General features: G+C 44.5%; 1 protein-coding gene across 1 annotated transcript in view; it reads right to left on the reverse strand.

Moving 5' to 3' along the window:
• ARHGAP8 (Rho GTPase activating protein 8) overlaps positions 1-21067 on the reverse strand; it is a 471174-nt gene that overhangs the window by 331357 nt on the left and 118750 nt on the right. The window contains 2 exon segments of the mRNA XM_030214314.1: positions 487-574; positions 19435-19575. Coding sequence (XP_030070174.1) covers positions 487-574; positions 19435-19575 — 229 coding nt within the window.

Below are 21067 nucleotides of genomic sequence, written 5' to 3' on the forward strand. Positions count from 1 at the left end.
CTGAGGTGGCGGTAAGGGCTCCTGCGCTATCCCAGAATAACTGGGCAGTGCCGATTACCGCCAGGCAAGCAGAAGCGCTAAAAAATAGAAACAATTTTTGCGGTGTCAGAAATGGCGCACACTGGGGGTGGGCATGGTTAAAAGCAATTACAATAGTGCACTTTCTCATGATCCATATTTTTGCAAGCTCTATTCCATGACCTTAAACTTATTTTTTTTTAATATATCTTCAGCCTAGAACAGGTGTTATCATTCCAGTCCTCAAGACAGACCGAGCCAGTTCGGTTTTCATGATATCTACAATGAACATCCATGAGATAAATTTTAATGCGTTGCCTCCACCATATGCAAACCTATCTTGTGCATATTCATTGTGGGTATCTTGAAAACCTGACTGGTTTGGTGCGTCAGGAGGACTGGGTTGAGAATCCCTGGCCTATAAGCTAAAAATAAATGTGAAAAATGAAAATCAAGAGACAGACTTACTGAAGGAGCCTGATGTGATCAAGCTGATGTGAAGGGGGCATCCTGCAGCAACTGAAAGTGATCACTTTCCTTCCACAGTTGTCATCACCTGATTAACAACATAATGTTATTTAAGTAATGTAACAGAATATTGCCTGTGTCATGAATTATGAGCCAGATTGAAATTAAACCTCAGAGATATGTTATAAAATGTGTGCTACGGAAATGCCCAACCAGGTTATGCTGATTATCTGATTTATGTTTTTCTAGTGAAAGAAGAATTTCCAGGGAAGGAGGTCTTTCTTAATCAACCAACTGTTGAGTTCAGAGTAAGTCAGAATGGATATTTATAAAGTGACGTAAACAATGAATCTGAACGGAAAAGCAATTAAGGGTACACAGGAAAGTGGATTTGCTCGCAATTACTGATTCTGCTACAACAATGGACGGTACCTATTAACTTGGATGGAAGAAAATGGTTTCAGAGTTGGGTATGAGGAAGCAGCAGTCAAAGTACACTGCTCTGTATCAACTCAAGTACAGAAAAGAGCCCTTTGGCCTATGGCATCAGTTGCAAGGGAATGTATAAGTCACGTGTTGATGTAAAAATGGAATAAACTATGTTGAATACAGTGTTTTCATAATGAGTTTCCAGATTTTACCATCTTTCAGGAGCATACTTATCAATGTAGGCTACCATTAAGATGTATTATTTTACCACTAACTTGTGTAATTTTAGCACAGGTCCCATTTTATGCAATGAGTCCTAGGGGTCCTTTTAGTAAGCCATGGCAAAAAGTGGCCTGCGGTAGTATTGGTGCCTGTTTTTGGCATGCACTGGGCCAGTTTCTGTTCTTTCCACTTCTGGGGAAAAAGGACTTTTATTCAATGGGCCGGGAAAAGGGCCTGCTGTAAAACTGAAACTAGTGTGCGTCTATTTACAGCCTGAGCCCTTAATACCACTCATTGACCTAGCTTTAAGGGCGCACGTGCTACACGCACGGTGACCGGTTGACACGCACCAACTGCAGAATAATGGCAGAAAAGCTGCTTGTGGTAGAAAATTTTTAAAAATAATTTGTCCTGGCAGTATGGGCACGTACCAAATCCAAAATTACCGTCGGGGGCGCACTGGCCTTGCAGTAGTCTCGTTTTGGCGTGTGCTGCATGCATGTAGAGCCTACCACACCTTTGTAAAAGTGCCCCCCTAGTTACAAATAACTGAGGTTAACACGCTTAGATTGGCTCAGAGACTTCCAGGTCTCTCAGCTGAATGAAGCACTGCCAAAAAAGACGTTTTTATTATTGCAAGGGGGGAAGGCGGCCAAAATGGGCGCCCATCCTTCCCCCACCCCCCCCCCCAGCAATAATAAAATCGTCTTTTTTGGCAGTGCTTCTCTCAGCTGAGAGATCTGGAAGTCTCTGAGCCAATCACAGAGTGTTAACCTCAGTTATAGCGAAAGCTACATACCTGTAGAAGGTATTCTCTGAGGACAGCAGGCTGATTGTTCTCACTGATGGGTGACGTCCATGGCAGCCCCTCCGATCGGAGATCTTCACTAGCAAAAGCGTTTGCTAGCCCTCGCATGCGCATGGACAGTGCGCATGCGCGACTGTCTTCCCGCCTGAATGCGAGCGTGCTCGTCAGTCCAGTAAATAGCAAAGACAAAGACAAGGGAAGACACAACTCCAAAGAGGAGGCGGGCGGGTTGATGAGAACAATCAGCCTGCTGTCCTCGGAGAATACCTTCTACAGGTATGTAGCTTTCGCTTTCTCCGAGGACAAGCAGGCTGCTTGTTCTCACTGATGGGGTATCCCTAGCCCCCAGGCTCACTCAAAACAATAAACATTGGTCAATTGGGCCTCGCAACGGCGAGGACATAACTGAGATTGACCTAAACTTATCCAACTAACTGAGAGTGCAGCCTGGAACAGAATAAAAATGGGCCTAGAGGGGTGGAGTTGGATTCTAAACCCCGAACAGATTCTGTAGCACCGACTGCCCGAACCGACTGTCGCATCGGGTATCCTGCTGAAGGCAGTAATGTGATGTGAATGTGTGGACAGATGACCACGTTGCAGCCTTGCAAATCTCTTTGATAGTGACTGACTTCAAGTGGGCCACTGACGCTGCCATGGCTCTAACACTATGAGCCGTGACATGACCCAAGAGTCAGCCCAGCCTGGGTGTAAGCGAAGGAGATGCAATCTGCTAGCCAATTTGAGATGGTGCGTTTCCCGACAGCCACTTCCCTTCTGTTGGGATCAAAAGAAACAAACATTTGGGCAGACTGTCTGTGGGGCTGTGTCCGCTCCAAGTAGAAGGCCAATGCTCGCTTGCAGTCCAATGTGTGCAGCTGACGGGGATGGGGAAAGAATGTTGGCAAGACAATTGACTAGTTCAGATGGAACTCTGACACCACCTTCGGCAAGAACTTAGGGTGAGTGCGGAGGACTACTCTGTTATGATGAAATTTAGTATAAGGAGCATGAGCTACCAAGGCTTGCAGCTCACTGACTCTACGAGCTGAAGTGACTGTCACCAAGAAAATGACCTTCCAGGTCAAGTACTTCAGATGGCAGGAATCCAGTGGCTCAAAAGGAGGTTTCATCAGCTGGGTGAGAACGACGTTGAGATCCCATGACACTGTAGGAGGTTTGATGGGGGGCTTTGACAAAAGCAAACCTCTCATGAAGCAAACAACTAAAGGCTGTCCCGAGATCGGCTTACCTTCCACACGGTAATGGTATGCACTAATTGCACTAAGATGAACCCTTACAGAGTTGGTTTTAAGACCAGACTCAGACAAGTGGAGAAGGTATTCAAGCAGGGTCTGTGTAGGACACGAGCGAGGATCTAGGGCCTTGCTGTCACACCAGACGGCAAACCTCCGCCATAGAAAGAAGTAACTCTTCTTAGTGGAATCTTTCCTGGAAGCTAGCAAGACTCGGGAGACACCCTCGGAGAGACCCAAGGACGAAAAATCTATGCTCTCAACATCCAGGCCATGAGAGCCAGGGACCGGAGGTTGGGATGCAGACGCGCCCCCTCGTTCTGAGTAATGAGGGTCGGAAAACACTCCAATCTCCATGGTTCTTCGGAGGACAACTCCAGAAGAAGAGGGAACCAGATCTGATGCAGCCAAAAGGGAGCGATCAGAATCATGGTGCCTCGATCTTGCTTGAGTTTCAATAAAGTCTTCCCCACCAAAGGTATGGGAGGATAAGCATACAGGAGGCCCTCCCCCCAATCCAGGAGAAAGGCATCCGAAGCTAGTCTACCATTGGCCTGAAGTCTGGAACAGAACTGAGGGACTTTGTGATTGGCTCGAGTAGCAACTCCAGGAGATTGATCTGTAGACCTTGTTCCTGGAGGGACCAACTCCCTTGGGTGTGAAGCCCATCGACATGAACTCCCCACCCCAGGAGAGACGCATCCGTGGTCAGCACTTTTTGTGTCTGAGGAATTTGGAAGGGGCATCCCAGAGTCAGATTGCACCGAATTGTCCACCAATGCAGGGATTGAAGAAAACTCGTGGACAGTCGGACTACATCCTCTAGATCCCCAGCAGTCTGGTACCACTGGGAAGCTAGTGTCCATTGCGCTGATCTCATGTGAAGGCGAGCCATGGGAGTCACATGCACTGTGGAGGCCATATGGCCGAGCAATCTCAACATCTGCCGAGCTGTCATCTGCTGAGACGCCCGCACCCAGGAAATGAGAGACAGAAGATTGTCGGCCCTCGCTTCCGGAAGGTAGGCATGAGCCGTCTGAGAGTTCAGCAGAGCTCCTATGAATTCGAGTTTCTGTACTGGAAGAAGGTGGGACTTTGGATAATTTATCACAAACCCTAGCAGCTCCAGGAGTCGAATAGTCATCTGCATGGACGGTAGAGCTCCTGCCTCGGAGGTGTTCTTCACCAGCTAATCGTCAAGATAAGGGAACACATGCACTCCCAGCCTGCGTCGAGACGCCGCTATGACAGCCAGGCATTTTGTGAACACCCTGGGCGCGGAGGCGAGTCCAAAGGGTAGCACACAGTACTGAAAGTGCCGTGTTCCCAGAAGGAATCGAAGATACTGTCTGTGAGCTGGCAGTATCGGGATGTGAGTGTAAGCATCCTTTAAGTCCAGAGAACATAGCCAATCGTTTGCCTGAATCATGGGAAGAAGGGTGCCCAGGGAAAGCATCCTGAACTTTTCTCGGACCAGATATTTGCTCAGGGCCCTTAGGTCTAGGATGGGATGCACCCCCCCCCCCCCCCCCCGTTTTCTTTTCCACAAGGAAGTACCTGGAATAGAATCCCAGCCCTTCTTGCCCCGGTGGCACGGGCTCGACCGCATTGGCGCTGAGAAGGGTGGAGATTTCCTCTGCAAGTACCTGCTTGGGCTGGACACTGAAGGACTGAGCTCCCGGCGGGCAATTTGGAGGCTTTGAGACCAAATTGAGGGAGTATCCTAGCCGGACTATTTAAAGAACCCACTGGTCGGAGGTTATGAGAGGCCACCTTTGGTGAAAAAATTTTAACCTACACCCGACCGGTAGATCGTCCAGCACAGACACTTAGATTTCAGCTATGCTCTGCTGGAGCCAGTCAAAAGCCCGTCCCTTGCTTTTGCTGGGGAGCCGCAGGGGCTTGCTGAGTCGCACGCTGCTGACGAGAGCGAGCGCGCTGGGGTTTAGCCTTGGCAGCAGGCTGGTGAGAGGGAGGATTGTACCTACACTTACTCGAATAGGGAACAGTCCTTCTTCCCCCATAAAAATGTCTACCAGTTGAGGTAGATGCTGAAGGCGTCCGGCGGGAGAATTTGTCGAAAGCGGTGTCCTGCTGGTGGAGTTGCTCTACCACCTGTTCGACCTGTTCTCCAAAAATATTATCCCCCCGGCAAGGAGAATCCACAATACGTTGCTGGACTCTATTCTCCAGGTCGGAGGCACGCAGCCATGAGAGTCTGCGCATCACCACACCTTGAGCAGCGGCCCTGGACGCAACATCAAAAGTATCGTAAACACCCTTGGCCAGGAATTTACGACACACCTTCAGCTGCCTGACCACCTGCTGAAAAGGCTTGGCATGCTCAGAAGGGAGCTTGTCCACCAAGTCCGCCAACTGCCGCACATTGTTCCGCATATGAATGCTCATGTAGAGCTGGCACGATTGGATTTTGGAGATGAGCATTGAAGAATGGTAGGCCTTCCTCCCAAAAGAATCCAAGGTTTTAGGGTCTCTGCCCGGGGGCGCCAAAGCATACTCCCTAGAACTCTTGACCTTCTTAAGGGCCAGATCCACCACCCCAGAGTCGTGAGACAACTGAGTCCGCATCAACTCTGGGTCCCCATGGATCCGGTACTGGGACTCGATGTTCTTGGGAATGTGGGGATTAGTTAGCGGCTTCGCCCAGTTCACCAGCAATGTCTTTTTGAGGACATGATGCATGGGTACTGTGGACGATTCCTTAGGTGGTGAAGGATAGTCCAAAAGCTCAAACATTTCAGCCCTTGGCTCATCCTCTGTAACCACAGGGAAGGGAATGGCCGTAGACATTTCCTGGACAAAGGCCGCGAAAGACAGACTCTCGGGAGGAGAAAGCTGTCTTTCAGGAGAGGGAGTGGGATCAGAAGGAAGACCGCCAGACTCCTCGTCAGAGAAATATCTAGTGTCTTCCTCTGCCTCCCACGAGGCCTCACCATCGGTATCGGACACCAGTTCATGAACTTCTGTCCAAAGCCGTGCCCGCCTTGACTCCATGGAAACATGGCCACTGTGGGAACGTCGAGAGGAAGACTCCCGTGCCGGCGGCGATGAAGCTCCCTCCATTGATGTCGTCGGGGAGTCAGCCTGGGAGGCAGCCGATACAGGTACCGCAAGCGGTACCGGTACTGGAGACCTCACCATGGGCAAGGGGCCAGCTGTCGCCTCAATCGAAGACTGACGAGCACGCTCGCATTCGGGCGGGAAGACGGTCGCGCATGCGCACGCGAGGGCTAGCAAACGCTTTTGCTAGTGAAGATCTCCAATCGGAGGGGCTGCCGTGGACGTCACCCATCAGTGAGAACAAGCAGCCTGCTTGTCCTCAGAGAATAGTAACTAGGGGGGCACTTTTACAAAAGCGCGGTAGGCTCTACATGCATGCAGCACACGCCAAAACGAGACTACTGCCAGGCCAGTGCGCTCCCGACAGTAATTTTGGATTTGGTACGTGCCCATACCGCTAAACGCGTTGTGATTGGCTCAGGAACTTCCAGGTCTCTCAGCTGAGTGAAGCACTGCCAAAAAAGACGTTTTTATTATTGCGGGGGGGGAGGGGGGAGAGGTGGCCAAAATACACATTTTTATTATTGCACTGATGAGCACTTGACTTTTTTCCCCAATTTTTTGTTTTTTTAACTTTTGTAGCAGTTTTTCAATCCCGCACAGCCTCAACGAGAGGTACAGACCTCTCGTTAGATTTTCCAGCGTTAAGGCAATTGGAAAAGGTTAGAGCATTTCATTACAATAGGGTTTCTACACAATTTGCTCATCTGCATTCCGTTTTCGTTAGCTGCTACCGTCGTCGGAAAAAAGTCTTTAGTGCATGCCAGGGTTTACTACTTGCTCGTTAATGGCTCATTAAGTTTAGTGCATCTGGCCCTGAGATTCCACTGTAAGTTTTGTTGCTATCTAGGGGAAAGAGAGGAGGTCACAGGCGGTGGCAATAGACCCTACTGATCCGACACGGTGTGAAAAATTAAACAGCAGGCCACAAACCCTATCTCACACAAGCAGAGAATAGTTTGCTTTGATGGACAAAAAAACCAAACAGTTGTGCCGTTCTTAAAAAGCAGATGATCCAGCTTAAAAAGGTGTCCTTTTCTGAAAGAAAAATAAACAAGTAAAACAAATGCCTATTTTTCTGTGTCCTTTTTTTTTTTAAAGAAAAAATAAATGCCTATTTTTCTTTCCTGTGAGAAAAAAATATTAAAGTGCGCATGCGCAACTAAATTCTGCCGAGACTATAGGGGGCAGTGTTTGGGGGTTTTGACATCAATTTCCATTACATGACCCCATTCAAGATGGCAGCTAGTAGTGGAACAGGAAGTGATGTGATGCAAACAGTAGTGGATGCCATCTTGAAAAAGAGGCATGGCTGTGACATCAATTCCTTTGATATCATCAAAAGGGGTGGGGTTTGGGATGGGGTTATGCAAAAATGGGGTTTTGGGCAGGACTGTGCATATAAGGTGGGACAAGGGGCACGGCTATGCAAAAGGAGCAAGACGGGCAAGGTCGACGTCATATCCAGCAATATAATCCAAGGGGACGGGAAGTGGGAATGGCTTGGACAAGGCTTGGATGGTGACATCATCAAAGGGGGCAGGGAGTGGGTATGACTTGGGCGTGTCCTCACTTCTGATTGGCTGAAAACCTGGAAGTGGGCGTGTCACCTGTCAAAATCAATTAATTTTGACAAATGAAGGTGAAGTACACTACTTATGCGCCTATATTTTATGCACATTCCAGAAAAGGGAGCATGGAAATGGAGAGATCATGGGTATTTCAGGGTGGAGCATGGGCAGATTTGAATACATGCATAATTATAGAATAAGGGGGTTCTGAGCATAAATTTAAGTGGGACATTTGCACCACATTTACATCAGTGCAAATGGATACGCCTAAATTTATAGAACAGCACTTAAGCAGAGTTTCTGACGACGACGATTTTTTAGGCTGAATTTTAAGAATTCACCCCTAAGCGTCAGTTCTATAACAACAATGCCATGCATAATTGCCGTTATAGAATACTAGTGTATGTCTGCATTTTGGCACCTAACCCTAGGCATGAGCACTTATTCCATATCAAGGGCTGGTGTAAATGTTCTCGACCAAATAACGGTAGTTAAGCATGGAACTGACAGTATTCCTTAACTTAGCACTTAATTGCTTGACCTGTCCATGCCACTCCCCTATCCACTCCCCCCTTGGAGTTGTCTGACATAGAAATTAGGTGCTAAGTTTGTAGAATAGGGGTGTAAGTCATTTACATGCATAACTACTAATTAAGGCCAATTAGTGTTTGTTAATGCCAATTATTGGTAGTTAAGGCCAATTTAGTGCCAATTAGCTAATTTAGGGGTCCTTTTATTATGCTACAGTAAAAAGTGGCCTGCGGTAGTTTGGGTGCGTGTTTTTGGCGCACGCTGGGCCATTTTTTACTGCAGCAGGGAAAAAGGCTTTCTTCAATGGGGCTGTAAATGGCAGTGGCTAGAATTAAAGGTAGTGCGCAGCTATTTATTTATAACATTTATACCCCGCACTTTCCCACTCATTAGCAGGTTCAATGCGGCTTACATAGTAAATCATGTTAACAAAGTGGTATAAAATGGATGCAACTATAATGTTGTAAGTAAAGAGGTAATCATTTATGTGTGGATAGGTAATATGAGCATAAAGGAGGAAGGAATAGTTAGGGGAATGTGAAAAATGTAAGGGAGGGATAGGAATGGGGATGTATTAGATTGTGTAGGGAGGGGTAGGGAGAGGGATATTATAGAGGAAACAATGGGGAGCATATTCCAGATTCTGTTTTATAGTCTGGTCCGGTAGCAAAAAGGTCTTGTAAATTTAAGTTAGGTTATTTGTGTAGGCTTGCTTGAAGAGGTAAGTTTTTAGTAGTTTTTGGAAAGGTAGAAGGTCATTGACTAATCGAATGGATCTTGGTAAGGCATTCCAAAGTTGACTTCGTATGACGGAGAAGTTGGATGCGTAATATGTCTTGTACTTAAGTCCTTTGCAATTAGGAAGATGCAAGTTTAGATACGTTCGAGAAGATTTTGAGCCATTTCTTGCTGGGAGATCAATCAGATTGCACATGTAACCCGGGGCTTCCCCGTAGATAATCCTGTGAATCAGCATATAGACCTTGAAGGATATACGTTCAGTAATAGGAAGCCAATGGAGGTTTTCGCGGAGAGGAGTTGCGCTTTCAAATTGTGACTTACTGAAAATAAGTCTGGCAGCCGTATTTTGGGCGGTCTGAAGTTTTTTCAGGATATGAACCTTGGATCCAATGAAAATGCTGTTGCAATAATCAGCATGAGTAAGTACAGTGGATTGAACCAAATTGCGGAAGGTGTTTAAATGTACTGCCTGAGAGCCCTTACCGCCACCAAATAACCTAGCGGTCTACCGCCACCAAATAACCTAGCGGTAAGGGCTCATGAGCTACACGCGCAGTGCTCATGCAGAGCACGCCAATGTGGCTGTGCAGCCAGTTACCACTGAGAACACCCTCCATAGTAGAAAATAGAAAAATACTCTCTACTACAGGAACGGCACACGCCAGGTTTGACATTACCGCTGATTAGGTGTGCTACCTGGGCACTAGTGTTGATTTTTGCGCATACACAGTAGCCCTACCACCACTTTGTATTAGGGCCCCTCAATTACACACATGACTCCTGTGCATCCAATTGTGCACCTTCCAGAAATGAATCTATGATGGAATTATGCTTGTATCAAAAATATTGGGTGGGGAAGGGGGACATATAAAAGCCGGCACCGCCAAGAAGTAAATGCAGCAGATGGACAAAGTTGGATAATTATGTTTACGAGTGTTAAGATCAAGACTTTCCTTTTTGTAGTGTCAACCTATAGGTGCAGTATATACTGCTTGTAGTTTTCAGTTTTATGTATACAGTAAAAATATAAGAACTTTAAAATGCTGGGTTTATCAAGCTCCTTATTCAAGGTGGACTATGTGGCAAATCTGTGATTCACTGTTCCACTGAGGAGAACCAAGTCAAAAGGAACTGAATGAGTATTTTGTGGAATTTGTGCCATGAAAATTTTTCAGAATTACTGCAAAGAGAGAACAGATGCTGAGGAAGTGGAGCTTAGTTGTACAGATTTCATTAATTAGTTCAGAAGAACTAATTAGGCTTAACACCAATCCATTGACTCTGCAATAAAAAAAGAAACATTCCAGGGTATAATATCTTTACTAGAGACCATGACACACACTGAAGCTACCAATAATCAGCACTGAGATAACACAGAAAGTCTCCATAAACAAATATTTTTGGCCAGACAAGCAACACACAGTGGGGAGAATTTTATAAAGGGTTTGTCATGCATAAACCCAGCTTTTATACTTTAAAATTGTCTTATGGGTAACACACACAAAAGTATGCATGGTGACAAGAATGCACATATTTTTACATTGCTTCAGTATAGGTGTGTTCAGGAGTGGAGTCACAATTTGTTTGTGTTTATAAAATACATGCTTACATGCATTCTTTACATGCAAACATTTATACCTGCTTCCAATAAGTGTAAATGTCTGCAACGTGTTCTTAGCCATTTTTTTAGTGGATACAATAGGTTCATTTTATAAAAGCACATGGGTGCCTATCCTGCTTATTTTCGAACGAGAAGGCCGGCCATCTCCTGAACCCAGCCAAATCGGTATAATCGAAAGCCAAGTTTGGCCGGCTTCAACTGCATTCCGTCGCAGGGCCAGCCAAAGATAAAGGGGGCGTTTCGGCAGGGTACAGAAGGCGGGATGGGGGCATGGTTACGAGATGGCTGGCTTCGGATGATAATGAAAAAAAAAAAAAAAAGGCCGGCTCTGACGAGCACTTCTCCGGCTTCACTTGGTCCATTTATTTTTAGGACCAAGCCTCCAAAAAGTGCCCCAACTGACCAGATGACCACCAGAGGGAATCGGGGATCACCTCCCCTTACTCCCCCAGTGGTCACCAACCCCCTCCCACCCCCCAAAAAAATTTTTAAAACATTTTTTGCCAGCCTCAAATGTCATACCCAGCTCCATGACAGCAGTATGCAGGTCCCTGGAGCAGTTTTTAGTGGGTGCAGTGCACTTCAGGCAGGCGGACCCAGGCCCATACCCCCCCCTACCTGTTACACTTGTGGTGGTAAATGGGAGCCCTCCAAAACCCACCAGAAACCCACTGTACCCACATCTAGGTGTCCCCCTTCACCCATAAGGGCTATGGTAGTGGTGTACAGTTGTGGGGAGTGGGTTTTGGTGGGCTCAGCACCCAAGGTAAGGGAGCTATGCACCTGGGATCAATTTGTGAAATCCACTGCAGTGCCCCCTAGGGTGCCCGGTTGGTGTCCTAGCATGTGAGGGGGACCACTGCACTATAAATGCTGGCTCCTCTCATGACCAAATGGCGTGGATTTGGCCGGGTTTGAGATGGCCGCCATTAGTTTCCATTATCGGCGGGAAACCAACGGCGGCGATCTCTAACGCCGGCCCAAATGTTGAGATTTGGCCGGCCCCGACCGTATTATTGAAACGAAAGATGGCCGGCCATCTTATTTAAATAATACGGTCGGGTATGCCGCTTTCAGGGGCTGGCTTTAGAGATGGCCGCCCCCGTTAGATTATGCCCCTCTATGGGGCTCATTTTCAAAAGAGAAAAACATCTAAAAAGTGGCATAAAGCAGCATTTGGAAATTTTTCCCACAAAAACGTCCAAATCAGTATTTTTGAAACCTATTTTTCAGATGTTTTTCTATGCTATTCATCTGCAGTACGTCCAAATCCCAAGAGGGCATGTCGGGGGGGGGGGGGGGGGGGGGTGTTAAGGGCGTTCCTAAGATGTTTTTCAGCCATAATGGAACAAAATAAAACTAAAACGTTTTGAGCTAGACCTGTTTTTATAATGAATAAGGTACAAAAAGGTGTCCTAAATGACCAGATGACCACTGGAGGGAATCAGGAATGACCCACCAATACCCATCAGTGGACCACTGGTGGGTGGTCCACTGGTGAGACCCTTCCTTCCCCAAAAACATGAATAAAAATATGATTTACCAGCCTCTATGGCAGCCTCAGATTCAGGTCTATTATAGCAGCATGCAGGTCCCTAGAGTAGTAAACAGGTCAGGTCCCTATCTCCCTCTACCTGTCACAATTGTGGTGGAAACTGTGACCCTCCCAAAGTCAACAAACCCTACTGTACCCACATATAGGTGCCCCCTTCACCCATAAGGGCAATTGTAGTGGTGTACAGTGGGGGGAAGTAGGTTTTGGAAGGCTCAGGGGACAAGATAAGAGAGCAAAAGGTGAGATGTGTACCAGGGAGCATTTTTATAAAGTGCACAGAAGTGCCCCCTAGGGTGCCCCATTGCTCTCCTAGGATGTCTGGTGGACCAGTCTACTAAAAATGCTGCCTCCTCCCAATGGCTTGATTTTCTATGTTTTGCACTTACTCGGGGTGGGGGGGGGGGGGGGGGGGGGTAAATGGACCAAAAAAAAACAAAGCACAAAACCTTGTTTGAAACAGTATTTTCAAAAAAACAGATAGATGTTTTTCTTTTCGAAAATGACCTTCTTTTGTATTTGGATTTTGGATGTTTTGTGCAAAACTTCAAAAGTCGGATTTAGACATCTCATCGAAAATGCCCCTCCACATGTTTTTATAAAATAAAAGTAGGGGAGGACCAACAAAAAGTGGAAAAAAAAAAAAGAAACCTTGGAGTCAAAGAATGAAAAAAAGAATGAAAAATGCCAAATGTATTGTAAAAAAATAATTGAAGATGCTGGCAGATTGGCAGTTGGAGTTTGGTAATGTTGGGGGGGATTTTTTAGCATGGCACCAGCTACAACATTATATCCGGTCTGTCCCGGCTGCTTCTCTGACTGCTGGGGTGTGGAAGAAGATGTTAACCTTGTTTGCCCTAGATGTGCAACTGGCAGTTCCCCTAAAGTATTTTCATTTGTGCCTGAGGGAGTAGCTGGGGGAGGTGGATTATGAAAAGATTGCGGCCCAGTGGAATAGGGAGTTATCCCTTGGCCTTTGGGGAGAACAGCTAAAGACCCATATTTTGAACATTCCAAGGGTAACTAAAAATGTGACGCTGAGGGAAACTCTGTATAAGTTTGTAATGAGAATGTACAATTCCCCGCATAGGGCGATGAGGGCAGCCATGTGAGAGGACGATGTTTGCGCCAAGAGTGCTCACCCTCAAGCAGACCTTTGGCACATGTTTTGGAACTGTCCGAGTGTCCTGGAGTTTTGGAGACGGGTGTGCAGGCATGTGTCGGACCTTTGGGGAGTGAACTGGCTGCCTCATGCATCCCTTTTATTTGATCAGTTCAAGCTTTCTCCACCAAGGGTAGTGGGGCTTAAACCTTTTTTGAAGCGAGCGGTACTAATGGGTAAGAAAATAATACTCCATCAATGGATAGTGGGGGAGCCTCCTACATATCAGCAATGGAGGTCCAGGATGATCTCCTTGTGCGCACTGGAACGCAGAGGGGTGGGTGACCTTGCTTCGACTAGAGGGGACGCTTACTGTAGGAGGTGGTCCCCTTTTTGGGACTAACTCCAGTAGCGCGCAGTACAGTTCTAAATTCTTGAGCGGTATATCATGGAAACCCGGGGGGGAGGGGAAGGTTGGGGTGGGGTGGGGTGGGTTTGGGCATGGTTAGTTTACAGGGGAAGGCTAGGCACCAGAGTTATTCTCACGCAGTGGCTGCCAGATTGGTCTTTAGACACCACATACTGTGCTGAGCTACTTAGGCAGCGCAGGCCGTAGGTGGTGCGTGGAGGGTCACTCTACCGTACATACAGCTGATACCACGGCATCTTGCTCTGCGGCGCTGGTGTGGAGGTGGCAATGCACTCTTTTGTATAGATTGCTTGTACCTGATCTACCCACTGGGCTGAGATTGACCCAGACTTTGGAATGCCCAATACCTTTTGAAATTTTGAAAGTAAGACATTGGAAGCAGTCAGCAGTTAATCATACCGCAATTGGGTATCGGTATAGTTCTATGGTTTTGATAGAGGTACTGAGTGCCCACTGGGGGGTCATAAGAGTAAAGACTCCTGGTGGATCTCTTGAATAATCGTATGTTAATGTTTGAGTCTCTGTGTATCGGGAAGGTGAAGCCTAATTATGGCTGGGAGAACTAAGCCAAGATTTGCCTTAGGGGCGAGGATGGGCAGGGGTAGGGGGTGGAGGGGGGAGGATACAAAAGGGGGAAAATAATGTTATGATGGTTTTGACTATGTTGCAATTGATATCTGTATGTTGTGTTGTATTTACGGTACCATGTAGTGTAATTAATTAACCATCAATAAAAATGATTGAAATAAAAAACAATAAAACGCAGACCAGCTGGTCTTCATAAAACTAATCCCCAAAGACAGTGAGAGTTTAGAGGATTGACTCTGCACAGAGCAGTGTTTCGGTGCAAACACCTGCCTCAAGAGTCACAACGAGTCCTCCCCCTGAATTTTCACTGTTGGTCTACATTTTATTATTTTTTTATAATAATCTTGGCATTTTTCATTCTTTGTCTCCAAGGTTTCCTTTTTTCACTTTTTTGTTGGTCCTCCCCTATTTCTATTTTTCTTAGGGGATTTTCTCCTTTTTGGTATTTACTCTTTATAAAATAGGCCACAAGTAGGTGCCTTCTTCCCTTCCAACCTAGGTGACCTATTATAAAATTATATTCCATGGAATGTAGTTATCAACGTGGGCTACCATTATGGCTTGTTATATTTTAAACTATCAATTATAAATCAATACTCTGAATTTCAGTTGCAAATTTAGCACTCATATCAATTGTTTATATTTATTTTAAAAAACTGCCTCAAAAGCCCAGGGTCCCTTTAAACTAGGACACCAGCTGTAATGGCTAACATCATAGGGTCCTCCACCTTCTGAAAACACCACAAGAATAAAAACTTCCCAATGTTTTAATAATGGAAGAAAAAATCTGTAGTAAAAAAACAGAAGGAGGGGTTATAACTATAACAAATTTTTTTTATTTAAGTGCCTAAATAGCAACCCTGTATTCTAATTTAGAAATTGAAAAACTCGTATTGATAATAGAGTATTAAAAAGATCTCAGAACAAAAACAGCACCTTCTTTAACTCAGCTTTTAAGTGGAAGAACAAACACCTGATATTTCACCCCTATAGTAGATAGTGTAGTATGTAAACGTAGCTTAGTATTAGTATATTTCAATCTTCAACCTCGTGGATAAAACATTTCTTAAATCTATGTTTTACTTAGCTTTAGATGAAAGTGAAAACCCCATTGTTTCCATTATTTCCACTGTTGCTCTTGACGGTGAAAAATCACAATATGTTCTAGTCTTCAATTATCTTTGATCCCCTAACCGGATCTATATATCGTTTCACATAGAGTATTTCTCAAAATATATCTCTCGATTTCTCGTATTTCTCAAAGTATATCTCTCGATTTCTCGACAGTATAGGGACCCTTCTGTTTCGCTGCTTCTTCAGGAGAAATTTCAGATAACAAGTATCTGTTTTTCATTTCAATCCTCGCGAACATTTGGTTCAAAATGGCGATTTTTTAAATAGGACGCCTTCAGGGATCGCTCCTCCCTGTTATGACATCATCTCATGTAACATCCAATAAATGATAAGTGCTCTCAATAGAATTCCAATAAGGGTCGCTCCTCCCTACTATGACATCGTCTCGTATAACATCCAATCAATAGATGGTAGGTATTCTCAATAGAACGCTTCCCATTCCAGTGGTCCATTTAACCCTTTCGGGGTAACTGTTTGAAGGCGATAAATCCATCTCTGTTCTTTTTGATGTAGGACTCATGAAATATCTCCCCTTCTGCCGTTCTCCCTAAGTTGTTCTATGATCATACATCGCAGTTTATTAAATATATGGCTTTTTTGACACAATGTTTGACAAGAGGCATATATAATATCTCAGCTTGAATTCCATGTTTGTGTTCCGTCAACCTAATTTTGAACATCCGTTTGGTTTGTCCAATATATCTCAAGCCACAAGGGCAAGTGATCATGTATATTATAGCTTTTGAAGTACAGTTGGTGAAGCATTTTACATAAATCCATTTATTTTTTACAGGGTCCCAAAACTTATTAGTTTCTTCCATTTTTATTTATTTGTAGCATTTGTATCCCACATTTTCCCACCAATTTGTAGGCTCAATGTGGCTTACATTTGCCATAATGGCGGATGCCATTTCTGGGTAACAGAATTACAAATGTTATTGCGTTAAGGTGCTTACATACATGGCAACATACATGGAACATAGCATATATGGAACAGATCATGGTATATATACCATGTGCCATACATGGTAAAGAAGAATAAATTATGGTACTGCATGAAGGTTCCTGAGAATAAGTTGGATTGTAACATACATTAGGTCATCGATTATAGAGAGTCCCTATTCAGCATAAGGTTGAAGTGGTAATGCTTGATCATAAATATCAAAGAGGTTAATCAATCATGTGGTAAAGATCGGTTATGTTTAGTATTTAAGATGGATGTTTATGGTATGCCTTCTTGAAAAGATCTGTTTTCAGTAGCCTTCGGAAGATGGTTAGGTCCTGCGTTGTTTTTATGGCCTTCGGTAGTGCGTTCCATAGCTGCGTGCATGACCTCACACATAATGCATTTACCATATTTCACCATATTCTTTATTACTCCAAATGTCTGAGCGACACAGAACATCAGCTAAATTAGCTCATCTCGAATATGACACCATGCATCTCTGTGTAGCAAGAACTTCATGAGTAGATAGTATATTCCAGTGTTTGTAGATGATCTTAGCTATTTTTGGTGACAGTCGTGTATTGCATGATGCATGGAATGTTTTGTTCACGCCTTGTTGATGTTGTTGTTTGGGTTCCAGCAGATGTTCTCGATGATTAAACAACGCTCTTTTATAGGCATTTTTAATGATTTTATTGGGGTAACCTCTGTCACATAATTTATTTTTTAATTGATCTGATGTTTTATATTTCTGTGAGGAATCACATATGCGTCTGTAATGCAAAACTTGTGCAAAATAAATTATTTCTAGTATGAAGAGGATGCATAATATTGTATGCTAAAAGTGAATTATGGTCAGTGGATTTAATGAAAACATCTGACTCTAATTTATCTTGAACTTTAGTGATTTTTACATCTAAAAAGTTAATTTCCGTTTGATGTACAAGATGTTGAAATTTAATAGTAGGATGACATGCATTTAAATCCAAGACAAATTGTTGTAACATCACTTGCTTCCCAGATGACAAAAATATCATCAATGAACTGCCACCAGCATGCTTTATGTTGGAATAGGGAGAGTTTGTAAATACATTCTTCTTCTAGGTTGGCCATGAATAGGTTTGCCACCGTCTGTGCAAAAGCAGCCCCCATTGCTATTCCTGAGAGCTGTAACTAAAGCTCATCATTAAACAAAAAATAAAGAGAGCTAGCTGTAGCAACTGAAGTAAAAAATTAGTTGGAACTGTAACAGGTTTGGGATGCGCCTCCAGAGCTTGTTCTAAAACTTTTAACTCTTCTTGTTGAGGAATAGCAGTATATAATGTTTGCACATCTAGCGTGACCAATAATCCTGAGATGTGCTTAGATGATAATTCCTCTATTTTCTTAAGAAAATGTGTAGTATCTTTAATGTGGGAAGTAATATTTGGAACTAATGGTGACAAAAAACCATCTACATATTTACATGTTCTTTCCAAAAGAGAATCTCGAGCAGACACAATTGGCCTTCCTGGAGGCTGAATCAAAGTTTTGTGTATTTTGGGGAGTAAATAGAAAATGGGCATTTTCGCATTCTTGTAGTTCAGATAAGACATTTCATTCTTAGTAAGAAAGCCTTGTTGTACGGCATTTATGGTAAGTTCTTGTATTTTATCAAGGAGGTCATCAGTGGGATCTGTATAGATTTTACAGTATATAGACTGATCCATTAGTTGTGGATAGGCTTCTCTTCTATAATCTTCTTTACGTAATATCACCACTGCACCTCCTTTGTCCGCAAGTCGAATGATGATCTCAGTATCTTTTGAAAGTAACTGGATGGCTTTCCTTTCTTCAACAGTTATATTGTGTCGAACATGTATGTATGTTATATTTTAGCAAGGTCCCATTTTATGCAATGAGACCCAGTTACTAATATCTAGGGTTAATAGTAAAATAACACATATTAATGGCCCACATTGATAACTCTCCCCTCCCCCTTATGAGTGTAAAGAGAAAGAGGACCTAGACTGAGACTGTCAAAGGGTTATGTAAGTGTAACATGCCCTTGTCAGCATCCCTAGATTGTGGACCTGACCTGGGAAGATTTCCCCTTGGCAGGCTCCATTTGTCCCTAGTGTGTGTGGCACCTGGTACCTCTACCCAGGCAGAAAGTTGTTAGTAAGTGAGATTTCCCTCCTTTCTTACCATGGGAAAAGAAATACCACAGTGAGTTTAGCTGCATCCTTTCTCATCTGCGACCAGGAGTGTAGCCATCCCTCTGTGGTTGGGGAGATCTGGGTGGGGGGGCAATGCATTTCTTTCCTCCCCCCCCCCCCCCCCCCCACCACTTTAAAAACATTACCTTTGCTGATGGGGATCCCAAAGGGGCACCAGCCAAAGTAATTCACTGCCACTCCCTTTCTGTTCGTGCTGATGCGGTAAAGAGAAAGTCGCTGGTGTGCCTCCAGCCGCCGATGACGGGACTCCTTCTGTATGCTCAGTTCTTATGCAAACCGAGTCCCAGTGTCGGTAGCTGGAGGTATGCTGACGACTTTCTCTTTAGTGCAGCAACACAAGGAGGCAGGAAGAGGCTCGGGCAACCAATTTCTATGGCATCCCTGCCAGCCTGGCCCCAAAGTTGGGGGGGCCAGGCCCCCCATGGCTACGCAACTGTCTGACATACACTGACAGGTTTCACAGTACAGAGGAATCATTCTGTATTAAATCCTTTAGAACATCTTCCTTCTTTCAGCCAAGACTCGAAACTGCAGCACTGAGGAAAACCCCTCTCCTCTCAGACAGAGAGAGACAGAGAATTTTCCTGTATCTTACCTCCTTTTGATTCCAGCCTTCTGCAGGCTAAGAACTCTAATTGTTAAGGATGGATGTGATGGCCTATAAACCTCCTTGCTTGTTCTGAAATTGCCTATTGTCTATTATTGTGATTTATTTACCTGCCAGCTGGATTATTCCATGGCGTGCAATATCATAGTATGGATGATCCATACTTAAATCAGCTTCTTCATGTGTTGGCTGCAAAGGAGAAGACTTGCTTTCCCCAAGAGCCGAACGTTCATCTTCATCTCTCTGTAATTCTGTAGCAGGAAACAGTACTTACGATGACAACATTTAGAACAGTAACATGCAGTAACTAAAGTATTACCAATATAACTTTAATTCAAGGACTTTAAGACATAGTTAGGTCAATATTTCTATTAAAGCTGTGGTGTTTAAAAATATCCCTGAATATTCAGCACTGACCACTATATGGATATTGGCAATATTCAGTATTTTCCTATCCTGTTGTCTGGATAGTTATCTGGCTAGTGGAAACAAATATCGCTGCTATCTGGATATTTTCTTACCCTGAACCACCCCAACACTATCCAGGTGGCACCAGGGTGGTCTATAATAATTTTCAGCGGCATTATCTGGGTAATGCTGCTGAAAATTGCTGACTGGCTCCAGTCAGTGGCTCTGCACCTGGATAACTACTTTTGAATATTGGGTTGAGTGAGTCCACAATTGTGTGTGAGGAAGGACTCTATTAATAGGCAAGAAAGGGGGCAGAATGTGAAAGTATAAAGGGATATGATCAGGATACAGATGGCTTGATGCAATGGAATAAATTCCACCTACGCTGCCCCTACAATGCGGGAGAGAGGAGAGGAAAGAAGAGCCCAGCAACTCCACTCTGCGACCACAGAGGCAGAGTGTTCCAAATGCTACTTACTTTTACAACGGTTGCTATGCCACCTCCTTCCAACTTTTATTACTTGAGACCATTCCTCCCACCCCCAACTCAGGCAGCCCCTGTTACCAGGGGCAATTATATAACAGGGCACCCCATTTTAGGCATCCCAATGCAATGCAGGAGACGCCTATTCTATAACAGAATCTGGGCATGCTGATTCTGTTATAAAATACCAGCATAAACCCAAATTGACACACCTAAATTTAGGCACAACCACATACACTAGGTTAATGGCAGGGAGTAAGCAGGCCCGTCTAAGCTCTCCGTTCAAGGCATGTAACACAGTATTCTTTAAGTTACATGCATAAGTTGGAGACATGCCCAAGTCCCTCTCATGCTCTGCCCTCTTGCAGTTATGCACTGTTCCATGGATTCTATATATGGCGCCCACAACCGGAATGCCGATATTTGGGCACCGATCCAAGATGTGCGCCCAACTAAATTGGCCAATCAGTGCCAATAATTGGGTGGTAATTGGCACTAATTGGCACCAATTTAAATTTGCGCAAACATCTTGCTACATGCTATTCTATAACAATGTGCACCCAAATCCCACAGTGTAGCCTTGGGAGGTGCATGGGCAGGCCGAGGCATTCCTAAACCTTGCTTGCAATATTATAGTATACCGGGCATGTGCTCCAAAATTGGGCACTGAGAATTACACCTGGTTTCAGCAGGCATAAGTCCTGGTGCCGAAATGTGGGTGGCCAAAATCGGCACTCAGTGCTATTCTATAATGGGAGCTCATCTTTGAGTGTCCATTATTTATTTATTTTAAAACTTTATATATCGCCTATAACCTAGGCGGTATACAAAAGAACATACACAAGAAA

This window comes from Microcaecilia unicolor, chromosome 9 (genome assembly GCF_901765095.1).
Source record: "Microcaecilia unicolor chromosome 9, aMicUni1.1, whole genome shotgun sequence".
Lineage (NCBI taxonomy): Eukaryota > Metazoa > Chordata > Amphibia > Gymnophiona > Siphonopidae > Microcaecilia > Microcaecilia unicolor.